The following is a 19,103-nucleotide window of genomic DNA, read 5'->3' as shown; positions in this document are numbered from 1 at the left end:
TCTCTCCTTGTGTTTCTGTACATTTTTCAGTGGTTCTACACTTAATGTCAGCATACTATACTCTAGGTAGGTAGATTGGTACAACTGCAGTGTTTCCTTATGTCTCTTTACATTTCTGAGTTCAAATCTTACTGAAGCCAACTGTACCCTTCATCTTTCTTCAGTTAATATATTAAATACTTGTTATAACTATAGACTTCATCAAAATGTGACAATATACCAATGTTGGAAATTAATATGACTTGAATTAATGTATGGTAATAATTAAAAAAGGATTAAAGAAATGAAATGACAGAGCAGAGAATTAAATGCATAATTAAGTTTAATTTTGTCAATATGGCTTTGAGTTCAAATCTTGCTGTGATTGTTTTTATATTGATATACCGAAGTCAATTTGATCAATTATATAGCCTGTCACACAGTAAAAGGAAAAAGAAAATAATAATTAGCCAGTGGCAAATAAACATTTAATTTTGTTTCTTTTACTTCAAAGAATATTATTTAAAGAATTAACTTCTAAATATAATTAGCAATAAACATTTTCTTTATTTCATATATGCTAATACATTATTATTGAATATTAAATATTGCACATCAAAATGTAACATAGAAGTAACAAACACAAATCATTAGAATTAATTGTTCTAATTCTGGAAAATTTCAGTTATTTTAAAAATAATTAATAATATTTTAGCAATTATCTTAGAAATTCAAATATATAACCAATCAATATTATATTGATTTGAAAAAAACAAAACAAAACAAAAAATCCATTGTTTGGTTGTTTGCAAAGTAATTTTTCAATTGGCTTTGTACTGACTCAGGGAGTGGAGAAAATGAGTGCTGCAGCAATGAGGTCCTTTCAAAGGGAATGAGTGACATAAGCAAAGTGAAAAGGTTGCAAATGAGAATGGAAGACAGATTCTGGACTTGGTTTACTGCAAACTTAGCTTCTACTTTACAATGACATACTTTATATTATAGCAGATAACATTTGGAACTGCAAACATGTAGTAAACTATAGTTTTAGACTATATATATATATATATATATATATATATATATATATATATGCCAGTACTTAGTTAACAAGTTCAAACTTCAGGTTTCATCTTATATATCAATATATACAGTGACATAAAAGCTAACATGCAAACTGCTATAATACAGATAGGGAAATATTCAAAAAGCATAATGAGTGCTTGAAACATAGGATACTCATGCCTATTGAATAAAGAATGTTAAAAAAGATCACATTTAATTATCTACACACACGCACACACACACATACATACATATATGCGTATATACATGTATAACTGGGTTATCATGCATTATATGGTATATATAACATAGTTCACAAGATAAAACTTCATATGATGTCAACTGAATTACATGAATCAGAAATACAGAAGATACTTAGCTCACAGAAAAGCAATACAACTTTTACAACAATTAACATATGAGAACTACAGCAGTAGAAAGTTCGAATGTACAAAACCAAATGCTATATTTCAGTTGAATCTAAACTTACAAACAACTAAATAACAAAACAGTTTTCTTACGTAATCTTACATTACATATTTCTTTTGTTCAAAGTCTGTTATTCCATATTGGCATGTGTTGGACAGAGACTTATTAAGACAATATTCTATAATATAGAATATTGTTTTTTTTTTTAAGTAAGGGACTTCCTTTTTATTCCACTGGTTTTTGAAAGTGCAGAGCTACATGATATATTATTTATAGGGAATGTAAACATGAGATCACTGCTTTGCTCAGGTGATGTCATATAAATATAGGAGAATTTAAGTAGTCATGCTTGCATGTGCACACACACACACACAACAGGCTTCCACACACTCACGTAACAGGCTTCCATACAGTTTCCTTTTACTGATTTCACTCTAAAGGCTTTGGCTTGGCTGAAGATATAGTAGATGACTCTCACTTTCTGAAGATGCCAAAACTATGTGATAAAAAAGCTCATTAAATCTATAGGTTTATGTTTTTATGCAAATCTTCAAAACATTTTACTACATAAGAAAACAAGTAATAAAAATTTTGTAGAGAACCTTAAAAATGCTTTAAGTGTTCACCTTGTTAAAAATTTTAAGCATTTACTTCATTTAAAAGAAAAGAAGATCAGAGATTTTCTGTCTATTAGATATAAAAATATTTAAATTGAGAAGAATTTACTCTCGGAAAAAGATTGAGAATATATTTGAATATCTTTAACTAATGATTACATTGAACTCTAAAACAATGAAAAGAGTTTCTGAAGAATAAAAACCTCCACTAACAAACAAGAACATACAACCAGTAGTTAAGAAACTAGTCTCTTCTAGGTTTATATTCTTAGGAAATTTGATAGTCAGTCCTGGTAGCTGAGACATGTAAATTGTGTTCAGTTTAGTAACAACACAACAAAATACCTACAACTTATGTGAACTCTTAATCCAGGAGTTAGCAATACCATATCTCACCTACTTTATTTTTCTTGTAGTCAAATTTTGAACACCTGACAATTTACGAAGAATTTCATATCAAATGATTGCTATTTGTTTAGTAGTGGCTTCAATTGTTCTCTAAGGGAATATTGTGTAATTTCCTTTAAAATTGGTAGCAACTACATATTTAACTTGCTCTTGTTACATGAAGAAGGGCTCCAAAACATCTTGGAATGGTAAGAAACAATCACTGCCTATCTCAAAGACACAATTCTGTACTGTCCTCTCATGATCAGCACAGATAAAACTACAAACTTCCTGAAAATGCTAACTCTCCCAAATTCTGATTATCTCTTTTATCAACACCTGACAAGGTACAGTTGTTACATATACAAATATCATTGATTGCATCTCTCCCAAAAGCCTGATGAATGGCAAAAAGTCACTTGTATAGATGCTACAATCACTATTTCACAGATGTATTATTTCTTCTCTCTGCTATTGTTACTGCAACTATTTTAGCTCCATTGAATAAACAATCTGTTACCATCTCTAGTCAAACCTATCTGATTCACTTGTCTCTCTGCAGTCATTTCTGCTATTTCTCATCCACTGCACCAAACACTTCCCCGATTCTTTTCTCTCCAGAGCTGCAGCCATTTGAATCTCTCTGTATATCTACATTTTCCATACAGGCACCAAGTAAAATATCAACAGTATCAATCACACCAGTCTCAAAGGGTTGGTAAGGCCAAGAAAACAGGCTCTCTTCAGAGCTAAATAACAGTAATAATGTTAAAAAAATAAACTTGATCCACAACAGAAGTAAACCTGATAGTGGCTAGTTACCTTTCTTCACTCTTACACCTAGGCAATGTATCACTTACCTGTTTACCTGTTTTTTTATCTATTTGATTAGAATTAGACAGATAAATGGCAAAATTATTCTAAAAAATTACACCCACCTTTCATAAAATGTGATCGATTGCTTTTCAACTGGTTCTTGTAAGCTATAAAATAGTATCCTGTGTTTCATAGGTATTGTTTTATTATTTACTTTACTCTGCAGACATCAACTGCTTAAGGCAACATGACAATCTTTGCCATGTTTTGGTCCAACTTAATTTTATTTGTTAGGCCTAATCTTCTAATACCTAATCAAACATTCTTTTTATAAGTTTTACTTTCTTCTACTTATAACTCCTGTACTTTCATATATTAACATATATTTTTTCAATCAGGAATCATCATGAATTTAAATTTATGACTGCTATCTGGTTGTTTCAGGTTAGCTGTTTTTCATTTTATTTCTTAAAATTTTCTACAGCAATTTCTAGGACATGCCAAATGCAAGATGGTCAAATAGGGCCATTTGGTAATATCAACATCATCGTTTAACGTCTGCCTTCCATGCTAGCATGGGTTGGACAGTTTGACTGAGGACTGGCGAACCAGATGGCTGCACCAGGCTCCAATCTGAATATATGGAAAAACATTACAGTATCACCATCAATCCTAAAACTCATTGAATGCTTAAGGCTATTTTTATCGATAAGTGTATTAAACACCTCATAGTTATGCATGTACACACAACTGTATCTACCACTTATAACAAAGTTGTTTTCTGTAATTTGGTATCTTTTTAAAAAGTAGTGACAGCACTTCACCACAGTAAATACTATGGTTGCTATCTGTAATTGATGCTGCACATAAGTCATGGGTTCAAATCTAGACATTTCAATTTCTTTCTAGACAGAACATTTTATTCTGCAATGCCTTAGTTCATCTGACTGTCAGAAATAGGTACTAGATTTTCTGAGCATGTTACTTATGATAGATTTGCATACTATCTAAGCTAAGGTTTATTGTCATGAAGACAAAGCTAAGCAGTGACCTTTCAAATATTCCTGGCAGTTTAGTGTCATTGACATTTCTATATTTACTTCTGATGCAAGCACAATATAATCTATCATAGGAAGAGACTATTCCTTTATTACCAATTAAGATAGAAGTCACATAAACTTGTTTACTTGTATATCATTATATACACTATCATATCACAAATTTCATCATTCAGATTACTTAATTCATCTGAGAAATCAACTATAACTTCAAAACACATACATTACAGACAATTTCTAGGCAAACAATGTTAGCTCCATATATGTAAGTCTATAGTGTCTAACACTCTTCACTGTCAGATTGTGTATTCTGCATGTGTGTAACTTCAACACCTAACCCTAAAGGCAAAGTGTTCTGCAATAACATTGAGATGCTAACAATTTCCTATCTATTTTAATATATTTTCAAGTGTTTATCTTCTCCACCAATATTAAAAAAAATAGTGCTGAATGTTGAGGTCATTTATGGTAATGCATGTAAAAAAAAAATTTGAAAAGTTTAAGGATGAATTTTCCAATCTCTGGATGAGCATGACTGACCATATTTGATCTAATGTAATAATTTAAGTCAGCCCTAATTCTATAGCAAGTGTAATGAATGTATGTTCATTAAACAATGTTTAATTTTAAAGATTATCCTTTTTGTTTGGAGTCAACCAAATAATGTGGAAAAATTAGAATTTAAAATTTTCTTACAACTTTTTCTTTCTTATCTTCATTTCACTAACAGAATAATTTTCATCTCTAGAAGTTCAAATGTAAAAATTATTTGATTTTAGAATCACAGATTCACCAAATTAAATAACTCTTGAAATTTAAATACTTAATCCTTAATTCTACCACAAAGGACAAAATATTTAAAATGGACTTGTGTTAGAAAATAATGAAGTAATTTATTGGGTGATCCTAGAAATAATGCAGTTTTATTATACTTCTTTTATTTTACAAAATTAAGATAAACAAAGTTCTTCTTTAATCTAAAAAAATACTCTCCTTCATTTTCTACAATGCTCATCCATCTACCTGGTAGACTTGCAAGGCCCCTCTTCCAAAATTCACTTGTCCATGACAAAAAATACTCCTCCAGTACTGTTCTGACCTCGTCTACAGAATTCATATTTTTTCCATCCAAATGATTTTGAAGACTGTGCAATAAATGATAATCAGATGGGGCAATGTCCATCGAATATGGTGGGTGGGGCTTTGTTTCCCATTCAATCTACTCTAGTCTTTGGAATGTCATCCTCGTTGTATGTAGCCGAGCATTATCCTGATGAAAGAACACCTTTCATAAAGAAAAAAACAAAATTGGTCATTTTCCTTCTAGGGCTGACTCAAGCTGCTTGCAGTAGATCTCCTTTGTTATTGTTTGGTTTGGGTTTAAAAGTTCAAAGTGGACTAATCCTTTCATATCCCACCAAACAGATAACACCTTCTTTAGCCTGGGGTGCTGGTGTTTCTCCTTTCCCTACCCACTGTCTTCAGCACTTTTATAGAGAACCCATTTCTCGTCACCAGTCACTATCCCCCCCCCCCCCCCCCCCCCAAAGGTTCATTCATGAGATGTGACAGCAAAGAAGAAGTACACATTCACTCTCTGCATGCAATTAGACCCAGAAATTTTGTGAGGAACCCATTGACCCAATGGCATACAGCTGTCGATGAATGGCTGAATGATCAAATCTAAGCTTTTCTGCTAGTTCCTCAACAGTTATGATGGGATTTTGTTCCACCAGGGTTTGCAGGATGTCTTTGTCGAGCTTGACAGATCTTCCAAGATGAGGCTCATCTTCTAGGCTGTAGTTTCTGGAACCACTGTTGACACTGGCTTCTGCTTATTGCTCAATCCCCATTTACTGCATTAATGTTCCTTGCACTTTCCATTGTGTTGTCTTTATTGAACTCATAAAACAAAATATGCTGAATATGCTCATTTGTCACTTCCACTATAGCTTTGGAAAAATAACTGTTAAAAATTGCACTGCACTCTTCAAAACGTGCACTAAAAATAAGTACAAGGTAAAATTACTACCTTCTTTTATAGTAAGTTGATGCAGGTAGTTTATTCCACCCACCTCCGACTTTTAATTCATTGAAAAAAAACCACATTATTTATGGGATGACCCAATACTTTGAATATATCTTTCCAAAAGTAGTCTGATGTTAGATATACTTTGAAGTATAATTAAATTTCCTCATGTAAAAGAAAAATTCTTAATAAAAGAAACCTAATTTTCTTACTCTAAACAATGCTGCTTAGTATTATTTTCACACATAAAAGAGTAAGCAAATCTTGTTGCAAAAAGAGTATTTTAATATTCTTTCTCCTATTTAAACTTACTTGCAATCAACAGAAACAAATCTGTATAGCTAAAATATATTGTAGCAAATATATGTGGTTTTATTGCTACGTTGCTCATACTCATGAAAGAGTTGAAGAAGAAGCAAGTTCATTTTTCAGTTTCAAGCCAATATATAAAAAGCATTAATGAAAAATAGAAAATGGAAAATAATTTAATTTGGTTTTGGTAATTACCAAAATTCTATGAAGTGTAAAATTTGAACTATAAAAATTACATGTGGAAAGAGTTTTACCGAGTGCAACATTCCATTGTGTCAAATTATTTTTATCAAAATAATATTTTTTCTTCCTAAAAATTTCCATTTTTGTTCATTCTAGTTCCTAATTGAGCTTATACATTCCACATTGACAAAGTATTTACATTGTTAAATTTGCTATCAATATCTCCCTACACTCAAATACATGCACACATATAAATTCAAATTAACATTGATGTTGGTTGTATAATAGATGAAATTGGATTTCAACAAAGTTATTCAGTTGAAACTGAACAGGAAATTATCTTGCAAATTCAAGAAACACACAAGCACACAGACTCACACACACACATACACACCAAGCAAAGTGAAAATATTTGAAACAAAAATAGATAAGACAAAACTTGGAATTACAAAATATAAAGAGTATGTCCTTGTGTAAGGACAGTTTTAAGACATTTGGAAGTGTGTAGAAGGTGATTAAAGGCAGGAATGGCGAAAAAAAAAAGCAAAAAAATAACAATAACCTATAAGTAAAAAAATAGAAAGCTGTGTTAGGAATATTTTTTCTAAGAGTTAAAGAACTGCTTTTATGACTAAGCTTAATGAATTACTTTTATTAACTTTAACATGATGACTGCTTTTCTTTAATTATGTTTAAGCTAGAGGAGTGGCCTACATTCAGAGATGAAATTTGCAATCTTTTAAAGGTTTCTACTTAACAGCCTAATCTATGTGAATGTTTCCGATTCATAGAACTAGCATTAAGGAACTTTTCTAAGGTTTTTAAGACTGGATGTTCTCAACAGCAATATGTTGGTAAGGGGTCAGAACACACATTGCAAATACATCAACATACCTGTTAACAGGGTAAAAAAGTAAATTGAGCCAAGTAGCTCGCAGACATCTGAGTTTTGAAAGAAAAAGAAAAAGGCAACATAACTAAGCTGAAGAAATGGCAAGTTATTACCATATACTTGTATATAATCAGAAGTTTTTGTTAAAATTTTATTGGTCTATTTTTTTTTCCTTTATAATGTATAATTGAATTGAAATTTCAGTGCAAAACTGGTGTTGGAATTCTATTCCTAAATGTCAATAATAAAAGAACAATTTCCACCCTTTTATCTAATTAGAAGGTTTAAAGTGAGAAGGATATATAAATTATACATTGAGATGAATGACACATGGTGTGAGGCAGCATGCTGGAGTTAGATATGATATTAAGAAAAATATTAATTATAGAAATTAAATTATACATTAAAAAGGATAGGAATACAGGATGACTTATATAATCAATGAGTAATTACCACTAGTTATTGTTTGTTAACAAAACAGAATTATGGAAATGGAGTGAACAAGAGATGCTAAGGATGAATAGACACAGTATTTAAATTACATTCAAGCTAGTGGATTTTTAAGGAAATCCTTATTATGATGGAGCTTTGTAATTATATCTACATATACAATACACTACCAGCCCTTTCTTTCATCACATGTTACGCCTTTCTTCAATAACTGATATCTTACATTGCCTCTTACACCAACTACCTCTCTGAAGGAATGAAATAGCAAAGTGTAATAGAAAGAGATTGTTTATTATCAATATCAACCAAAGTGGTATGCTGGCAGAATCAGACAAAATGCTTAGCAGTGTTTCTTATGGCTCTATGTTCAGAGTTCAAATTCCACTGAGGTCAACTCTGCCTGTCATCCTTTCAGGGTCAATGAAATAAGTACCAGTTGAGTATTGGAGTCAATGTAATCAACTAGCCCCATCTCTCAAAATTTCAGGCCTTGTGCATATAATAGAAAGAATTATTAATATCACCCACTATGTGGTTGCTCAAACACTAGAAATAGAAGCTAAATTCCTTCAAATCACACCCTATCACCAAAAGGAACTCACTGAACAATGTGATTCTTGAATAATGAACTTGTCATGGCTGGAATCTATTTTATTAAAGGTTTGCTGAACCAGCTTTGTCCTGGAGCTAAATAACAACCATCATTGCATGAAGTCCAGTCTCTTGTTTGCATTTTCATTACTTGCTCATACTTAACAGTGTATGTGTAGGGTGAGTGCTTATACATGATATTCAATGATATTCAAAAGGGTTCTAAAAATAAGTGTGTTTTTAAATATTTTAGTAAAGTGAAGATGATTGTCATTGTTTTTCTCTAGTAAATTTGGATATTTGTATATCATTGGAGCAATTTTCTTACAACTGGATGTAATGATATTCAAGCTACCAACCAGTCAAATACGGAATGGGAATGGTATCTATTGTTAGCTAGGTAGACTGAGACCAGCAGTGTCAACACTACAATGACACTATGGTATATGCATTTTTGATATATTAGATATGTAAAATATTTTGTTGTAAGAAAGCAATTATTCTACTTCACCATATACCATTTACATTCAACAGCAGCTCTTATGAAGTAGTAGTAGTAGGTGGTGGTAGTTGTTACTGCTGCTGTTGTTGTTGGAGGTGGTAGTAGTTGCAACTTGGTGCAAACCGAAGGTTCCTGTTTCATTGACTTTTATGGAAACTTACTATTCATCCATGTCCCTAATTACTGTTCATCCCTTTATTCCACTACACTCATTGTTACTACTATTTTATTCACTGAATAATGAATGGAAACTAAATTTAACATTTGAAATTACAATGCCCAGTATTCAGCACTTTACCACTGATTCTCTGTTTGGACCATTATTTTTAAATGTTTTAAGTATTAAATGTTTTTAAAAATTCAAATTTTGAAATGCTGGTTTACATTAAAATAAATTAGTCAACAATTGAGAAGAAAATTATAAATTTTTGGCTTGTTTCAAAAAAAATTTGGACTGTATAAAAAAATTACATTATATTGAAACGAAAAGTTTTCTGATGAAAAGTGATTTAAGAAGAACCAAATTAATTGGAAGTGTTTGAACTGTAATAGCAAAAAATAAAAAATAAATAAAAAGCTATAAATATTTGATATGAATTTGGAGGATATCTAATCTTCAATAAACAGGTCTTTAAAGAATTCCAATAAATATTGAAAGCTGAAAAAAAAAAAAAAAAAAAAAATTCTCTAGCCTGAGAAATAACTCAACATTATAAAAATTTAAGTGATATTTCAGGTCCTAAAATAGAGATAGAATAATAATTGAATAAAAGAAATAGCTACGTTTTTCATGGCCTTACCTTGAAGTGCTAGATGAGGTGGACCCGTTTGGTTTTTCATTGAATGCTACAGGCTCATAGCTTGCCCCTGCTTTACTGTTTGATGGTTTTGGATGGGAATGTTTATCATCTAAAGATGGAAGAATACACATTGCATTTCATAAAATAATTTTAAAGTTACTACTTTCATAAAACAGTCATATAAAAATTCATAAAATGCAAACACTCTTCATTAATGACCTACATAGCTTGTTATAAGGTGGTGAATTGGCAGAATCATTAGCACATCAGATAAAAATGCTTAAAAACATTTCTTCCAGCTCTTTATGCTTTGAGTTCAAATCCCACTGAGGTCAACTTTACCCCTCATTCCTTTGAGGTTGAATAAACAAAGTACCAAACAAGTACTGAAGCTGATATAATCAACTTGTACCCCCCCCCCCCCTCATAATTGCTGGCCCTAAACCCAGCAATGAACTAGCACCCCATTCAGAGGAATGTTGTGATCTTGGTCACTTATATACAGCATGGAAACTAGGTAACCAGCCTTATGAGTCTTAGGGCTCAAGAAACTATAAAAACAAAGTTTACTGTGAAGGTGCATGACCTAATAGTTAGGCTCGCAATCATAAGGAGCTCAATCCTGACTCTGTATATCTGTCTCTCTGAATAAGGCATTTCATTTCCTGTTGCTCCAAACTACTTAGCTGAAAATGTATATCAGCTTAGTACTGGAGTAGCTTACTCTCTCTCCCTTTAGTTGTCATATCCTGGTTGCTCCATGAGGTTATGAATGGGAAGGCCAGAATCCCATGAATGTATCAGGCAGCTATATAACTCTAGTTTCTAATGCATAAAGCAGATGAATAATTATTTTAATAAGAGAAAAATTTAATTAAGTAACAACAAAACAATTATTAATTCTACAGTGCTGCCACCACTTTCAAGGTAGGACTACATAGAACAAGAGCCAACAAAAGAAGCACTTTTGTGGTCAGTTGATCTGCTAAAAACAACAAGCAAATACTTCAAATAATATCTCATTGTTATAAAGAGGGAAGGACATATTGGACAGTGTAGTTCTAAACACCTTTAAAAAAAGACAAGATTACAATTGGAACAACTTTGGTCATAAATATGTTCAGTCATAACTGAGGCTGAACAACAACAGAACAAGATTGGTGAATGTAGTACAGGGCTGGTAACAAGATATAAACTTCTGATCTCCTGTTCTTTCTCCAGTAAATAACCAATTTGGCTGTCTTCAGCCCTCTTTTTTAATGTAAGTTTTAATCAAAGCTTAGCGATGTTTTAAAAAGGCATTGATATCTAATTGGATTATTTACTACATAACACTTATACATCTAAACTGAATGTGGCATAATTAGCAGTAAATGTACTACATAAAAATAATGATGAAACACAAACCTTGCTGCTGATGAACAGGAGATGATGTTGCACTTGTGGTTCTTTGTTGGGGTCTGAAAAGAAAACAAAATATATCATCATTTACTGTCCACTTTTCCATGCTTGGATGGGTCAGGTAGAATTTGTTGAAGGAGGTTTCCTATAGCCGGATATCCTTCCCTTTACTACCTCTCACAAGCAACACAATCACTTTTATGCATGAAAATTATTTCTAAACATACACAGTATGAGAGATATATATATATATATATATATAATAACAATTGAAGAGAATATCATAATAGGCTACATTCTTTACCACAAAAGATGTTGATTACTGTATGAGGGATGGCTGTGATGGAATGGGAGTTACTGGGCAAATGAGGGGCACTGTTGTAGGGGCAAAGAACTTATCCAAAATTATTTGATGTTTATGGTGCATCATCTCTTTGTATAGCTCAGTGTAGGAACTAAATTCATTGGAAACTGCTCTTGTAATTTTCATGTTACATTCATGATTGGGGTTGTCATCAGCAAAACTTTCACATTCTATAAGTGCCAATTCTTTTCATTGCGGTTGATTTAAGTGGAGTTGGTGAAGCTTCTAAATTCTTGGCTTGCTTGTGTTCAAACAACATCAGCTTCATGATGAATAAACTTTATAGGATACTAGCAACTCAACCTCTATGGCTTCAAGCTCTACATCATTTGCAAGTATCACAATATCTTTCCAATAGTTTAAACTTCTGTGTAGGTGAATTGTCTTTTCAAGCTAGATGAGTTTGAAGTAAAACTGTTGAACCAATGTTGGTTAAGAATGACAGTAGATTGGAAGTTAGAGGCTCTATGGAAAGTAAACATTATTTTGTGAAGAGTTTCATTGGTTGTTGTGCAAAAAAGACCTCTGATAAAAGATAAGGCTAATGGGATTATCTTGATCCACTCAGTCTTGCAAAGCCCTTCTGACTTCAAGGAAAGAGCTATAGACTTGCATACAATAGGGCTTATGCACTCATATTGACCATTCCCTTGAGGATGATATGTACGAGTGCAAACAGAGATCAGCATCCTATTACCAACTATTCTTAATACAATCAATTTTACAAATGACTTCTGATTTGAATTAAAGTCTATCCCACTCTAGAGTGACTAAAGATGCTCCACAGATCTTAAATTAAGTGTTATTGGCTAAAAGAATATGTTTTTTTTTACTGGGCCTCATGGAGACAAAGTGGCTGAGTTCCTTTTGAGTGGGTCTCATGGAGGTGAGGTGACTGAGTTCCTTCTGAGTGTTGGGTTTCACTGGAGGCAATGACCAAGACCTTTGGCATTATGTTGTGCTTGAGAAGAAGACCCATCAAGCCGAGCAAAATTGCAGTCATGGCAGATACGGGTGTCACACAAATGGCACCAATGCCAGTGGCATGCAAAAGCACCCATTACATTCTCAGAGTGTCAAATGTAAAGCTTATTTATTCACATTGTTTTGAATTAAGCATGTATTATCCTGTAGCTTTAAGATTTTGATGACGTGACTGTTTATTTTTAGAATGATATTATAAAGTAGGTCTGTGGAGCTGAATCTAGTTGGCTTGAACATAAAGCAGGTAAAATATTTGGATCAGATATGGCTGGTTTAACTCTAGCATTCAGATTGCTTTGTCAAATGTAATGCTTATTTATTCACATTGTTTTCAGTTAATCATGCATTAATTTATAGCTTTCAGATATTCATGATGTGACTGTTTATTTTTAGAATGACATTGTACAGTAGGTGTAAGAGGCCAGATTTGACTGTGATCAACATAAAACGGGCCTGCTACAGCCAGTTTAAATGCTAAAGGATTAAATTCTGAAGGATTGAGTTCTTCGTGATATCTGTTCTGAGCTAAGTACAGACACTTCCTTATCACTCTCACTGTCAGAAATGCAGTGAACCTGTGCTTCACCCATTAGATACCTGTAACTAACAGCACTAGTGATCACTATTTGTGGTTTAATAATAAAGCAGCATAGTGTTGGTGGTGAGAAAGAAGCATAAATCTTACTTCATTCTTTAACTTACCGGTCATCACTTTCAGAGGCCTGCAGCACTGCTGTTGTTTGTACTTCATTGTAGCTACAAACATCAAGAGCAGCAGCAATAACAGTCCTTGGTTGCTGGGGAAACTGTGAGACAAGCTTCTCAATTACTGACAGGGATAGAAAAAAAAAAATTTAAAAAAAAAATCAAGAAATTTATTAAAAAAATAATATAGAAGAAAGTTATGTACAAAAAGAAAGAAAAAAAAGAGGGCATTTCATTATTTTGGATGTGTGTTAATTTGACAAAAATAAGAATAGATACGGAGAGAATAAAATAAATTAACAGCAAGAGAAGAAAAGGGATAAGTGGGTGAGAGACAGTGGCGGCTATTAATATATTAAAAAGGATGGTCAGTTTGACATACCAAATTGGTTTGCTATTGCATGGGTGAATCTTGTGGCTACGAATGAAACCACCAAATTGGTAGAAAATTATAGGAAAATCTAAAATCAAGCTCCAACTGACTTGTGATTATTCTTTTATTAGGTAGCCTTTTTTCTAATGACTTGTAGGGACACAGTATTTCGTTATGCAACCATTACAAAAATCAGCGCTAGCTATAATTTCTATGGAAAATCTGTAGAGAGGTCCTTAACATTTTTTATCTAAAAGATATAGAGTAAAAAAAAAAAAAACAGCAACAACAAAACAGTAGCACTTACACCTTTCTTTTTCTGCTTCACTGGGACCTGAAGCTGCTGCAAGTTGAGCAGATGGAGATGGACTTCTTCTGGGGGAAGAGGATTTGCTTGGTGAAAGAGATGTCTTTGGAGAGAGTTGTCTTGGGGAGCGATTTGGTGAACTAGAATGGTGTGGAGACAGATTTGCAGCATTTCTACTGTGTGGAGAATGTTCTCTTGAACCACCACCATGGCTTCTTTGTTGGTGCCTGTGTGGTGAAGTGTTTGACGAATTATGATAAGAACCTCTGTTTCCTGTGTTTGCACGGTTGATAAAAGGAAAATAACCAAGCTGGATCAATCGAGCCTCTGCTTTTGAGCGGTCTTGATTGGCTCTAAAATGAATAATAATAATAATAATATCAATAATGATGATGATGATAATTCCTTTTTATTTGCCACCAGGGTGAAAGATGAGGGGAATAATACAAACATGAACATAGAGTATGGGGACTTATCTAGAATGGAATGATTAAAAAGAAGATGATAATGATGGTTTTTTAAATAATTTATAATAATAATTCTTTCTACTATAGGCACTTGAAATTATGGGAGGAGAATAATTGATTACATGGATCTTGGTGCTCAAAAAGTACTTCTTTTATCGACTCCGAACAGATGAAAGGCAAAGTTAACCTCAGTGGAATTTGAACTCAGAACGTAAAGTTGGTAGAAATGGCACTAAGCATTTTGTCAAACATGATAATGATTCTGCTAGCTTGCTACCTTAATGATGATGATAATAATAATAATAATGATGATAATAATAATAATAATGATGATAATAATAAGAATAATGGTAATAATAATAATAATAATAATAAAACATTAACTGGAATCTTACAGAGCTCCAACACCTGGATAGGAAGACAAGAAAAATACTAACTTCTAAGAACATGCACCACTTAAAAGCAGATGTTGATTGTCTGTACCTACCTAGAAGTAATATGGGAAGAGGAATGATGCAGGTAGAACTGTGCAATAAGACCTCCACAATAGCAAAGTTATTTTGATCTTTCCTATCATTTGAAATTGGCCCCTGCCTTTTTGTTTCAAGATCCTAATCCTACACCTACATTTTGTCACCTATCATTACCCTTTTCAAAAAATTTTCATCTTTATTCGAGCATTCAACTGACTGTGACTCAGAACTGTTTTTGTTCATATATCTGCTGATATGACAAATTTTGTGGTAACGTATAGCACAGACTTTCAAGTAAGTGACATTTCCAAAAAAACAGAAGTAAATATAAGGACCTGGAAATTGAAATACAAAAGCTGTGGCATCTTAAAACGAGAACTGTTCCTGTTATTGTAGGTGCTCTACTAAAGGCACAAGGCCTGAAATTTGGGGCAGTGGGGGGGATAATCGATCACATTGACCCCAGTGTTTCACTGGTATTTAATTTATTGACTCCCAAAAGGATGAAATGCAAAGTCGACCTTGGCAGAATTTGGACTCAGAACATAAGGACAGACGAAATACCACTAAGCATTTCGCCTGGCATACTAATGATTCTGCTAGCTCGCTGCCTTATAATAATAATAATAATAATAATAATAATAATCCTTTCAACTAAAGGCACAGGGCCTGATATTTGGCAGAGGAGACTAGTCAAGTACACTGACCCCAGTGTTTCACTGGCTCTTAATTTATTGACCCTGAAAGGGTGAAAGGCAAAGTTGACCTCAGCAGAATTTGAACTCAGAACATAAGGACAGACGAAATGCTGCTAAGTTTTTTGCCTGGCATGCTAATGATTCTGCCACTTGCTGCCTTATTATAACAACAACAATAATAATAATAATAATAATGGGCACAGCACAGAAACGGTACAAACATGAACCAGAGGGTGTCACTGAAGACAATGAATATAAGATCCTGTGGGATTTTACTATCCAATGTGACTCCCTAAACAATGCTCAGAGACCAGACATTGTTGTGGTGGATAACATGAAAAAGGAAACCAAAATCATAGTTACTGTCATACATGGAGATGCCCATGTAAATGACAAAGAACTGGAAAAGGTGGAGAATACAGACTACTAAAAGGCGAAATTGTAAGAATGTGGGCAATGAGGAGAGCTATCCCAATAGTTGTAGGGGCACTCGGAATGCTAACAACCAGGTTCGAGAAATATGACGGAGAAACTGGAATTGACATGAGGGCGGGGCAGGCCCCAAAAAACTGCTCTATTGGGGACGGCTAGGACTTTGAGATTGGTGCTTGGGTGTTGAGTGTCTTGCACAATAGCATCCCGATACCAAAGCTAATAATTTATGGAAAGAGACCCTGTGAGACCTCTGACAACAGGTTGCTGTCCACTCTTACAGAAAGAAGCAGAGCAAACAAGAGCGAGAACTCTTGAGAAGTAAAATAATAATTGAGAGAAAAGTCACTCCATGGCCAATACTCTGCAAGGCTTGACAGAGAAGTGAGCCTAAGTAAAAGCTAACAATGGCTCAAAAGCTCTGGACTAAAAGCTGAAATGGAGGGACTGATTCTCACTGCACAAAACCAGTGTCTGACTACCAACAGCTATAAAAGCAAAATATTGAAAACAGGCCCTAACACCAAATGCAGAATGTTCAACCAACACAATTAAACAGTTTACCACATCATCTCTAGCTGTCTAGTCCATGCCAAATTTGAATATATATATACAGACATGACTGAATAAGTAGTTATACCCACTGGACTATATGCCAACACTACAACATAAAAACTGACAATAAATAGTATAAACATGTGCCAAACAAGGTACAATACAACGACCAAGCTACAATAATCTGGAATATGCCTGTTCAAACCAGCAAAGAAATAAAAGCTAATTTCCCAGACAATAATCAATGACTGGGAAAAAAACACTTGCTTAGTGATAGACATTCTTCTGACCCAAATATTATCCAAAAAGAAGTGGAGAAATTGTCAAAGTAATGAGACCTTGAAATTGAAATATTCAAGATGTGCGGCATGAAGGTGAAAACAATACCAGTAATAATTGGCACATTGGGCATGATGAAAAAAAAAACATGAACAAAAACATAGAAGCTATACCTGGACCCTCAGCACTATAAACTATTCAAAAATCAGCCCTGCTAGAGAATAGCCCACATCCTATGCAAGACATTATCAATTCAATAATACAATCTACACAAAACAACCCACAAACACAAGACACACTCTATATAGCAAATATTCAATGAAATAAACTACCACCAGCAGGTCATTACCCAATGCACTACACACAAAACACATAATACAAACATTAATACAACAAAAAGCTGTACCACACCCTATTAAAAAAAGAAACTAATGCAATACAATAATGGGAAGAGTTTTCACACTCCTAACAACCAAAAAGAACACACAATGCTGCACATATCCCAGCAACATGGAGGTGTCACAGGTGATGCAGTAGAAATTTACCTGAAACTACCAAATGTTGAATAATAATAATAATAATGACCTAGAAATTGAAATACAAAAGATGTGGCATCTTAAAACGAGAACTGTTCCTGCTGTTGTAGGTGCCCTAGTTATGATAAAAAAGGGATGTCAGAAACATCTAGATAAGATCCCAGGAGAACCATGTTTCAGAGAAATCCAAAAGATTGTGCTGACAAGTACTGCCCACATCCTTAGAAAAACTTTATCCATTTAAATGTCTGTATTACATGAAGATATTTCACTACCTCCCCTCCCCAAGCTTTTAGTCATACTGTAACATCTCTTATCCTTCACTCGCCCCAGGACACTAGGTGTGTCTCGGCAAGTGACTGTAACAAAGATGCAGATTAAAAGTAAATAATAATAATAATAATAATAATAATAGTGATGAGGATAATGACGATGATGAAAATTGTTTTGTATTTTGGCAGAAGGCCAGCAATTTTGGTGGGTGGGATTAGTTGATGCCATTGACTAGTACTATATTTTATTGATCCCAGAAGAATGAATGGCAGAAGTTACACAAATAAATAATATTGATATAGGTTGTGACAGACATTTGTTTCGAAATGTTTCTGTATACACATAAACACGCACACAATTTGTATAACAGAAACATTGATAGATAAAATTTTAAAAATATGATCAATTAATAAAAGGTAAAGTTGAAAGCTAAAAGAAAAAGGTTAATTTCTAAATTTTGACTGCTTTTTCCTAGCTCTAGCTAAAACTAATAAGTATACTCAAGTTAGTGTTAACATTTTCAATGTAATGAGCATCAAAAAGTTAATTAGAAATATTTATGTGGTGAAGAAAAGGCAACATTAGCTCAAAGACTAATCGGTTTTAATAATCTCAGCAGAAGAGACAATTCAGGACATGTTTTGGTAGTACAGCAAAGTATAGCCTTTACCATGCTTGTCATAGTAGTGATGAGAGAATCATTAAGACAATGATCAATATTATATGAAATGATGTGAAAAATTAGCATATTTAAAAAAAAAATAATTCACTGAGGTTAACTGAAAAGATGTTAGCTGTATCAAAAACAATAGTTAAGCTAGTGTTGGCATATTTCAAGGCAGAGAGCATGACAAAATCTAATTAAGAGTCAATAAAAATGATGATGTAAATATATAGACATTATAGGGATATATCGCTTGTTTAATAGTCATTAAGGAAACTCACTGAAGTATCAATACATAAGGTACACTGGGGTATTGATTTCTATATCTGATCCTGTTATTTATTCATTCATAACAAAAACGTTTTTCTCACTTCAACCCCTCCCACAAGCACACATATACATACTCTCTCTCCAACTAGATCATTGCGAGACGGAGGGAGAGAGAGAATCTATTTTGAAAAGCCTCTCAATCCTCCAGCACC

The 19,103-nt window shown here is 33.3% G+C and overlaps 2 protein-coding genes across 12 annotated transcripts in view; one reads left to right on the top strand and one right to left on the bottom strand.

The window, feature by feature from the left end:
• The window catches only part of LOC106869307 (zinc finger MYM-type protein 1-like), a 155,593-nt gene that overhangs the window by 12,079 nt on the left and 124,411 nt on the right, over positions 1-19,103 (top strand). The window lies entirely within an intron of this gene.
• Positions 1-19,103, bottom strand: part of LOC106869314 (uncharacterized) — a 157,096-nt gene that overhangs the window by 31,310 nt on the left and 106,683 nt on the right. For 5 of the 11 annotated variants that reach the window (XM_089362377.1, XM_089362358.1, XM_089362398.1 and 2 more), the window contains 5 exons: positions 14,245-14,597; positions 13,562-13,688; positions 11,518-11,570; positions 10,111-10,219; positions 5,048-5,095 (listed from right to left, as the gene is read on the bottom strand). In XM_089362377.1, the coding sequence (XP_089218503.1) occupies positions 5,048-5,095; positions 10,111-10,219; positions 11,518-11,570; positions 13,562-13,688; positions 14,245-14,597 (690 nt within the window). Of the gene's footprint in view, positions 1-5,047; positions 5,096-7,769; positions 7,818-10,110; positions 10,220-11,517; positions 11,571-13,561; positions 13,689-14,244; positions 14,598-19,103 lie in introns of all 11 variants that reach the window. The other 6 variants (XM_089362388.1, XM_089362420.1, XM_014915003.3 and 3 more) reach the window with 2 other exon arrangements.

The sequence above is a fragment of the Octopus bimaculoides genome, chromosome 1, assembly GCF_046866305.1.
Source record: "Octopus bimaculoides isolate indiv1 chromosome 1, ASM4686630v1, whole genome shotgun sequence".
Taxonomy (NCBI): Eukaryota; Metazoa; Mollusca; class Cephalopoda; order Octopoda; family Octopodidae; genus Octopus; species Octopus bimaculoides.
The sequence above is the reverse complement of the archived record's forward strand: the minus strand, read 5'-3'. Positions and strand labels throughout refer to the sequence as shown.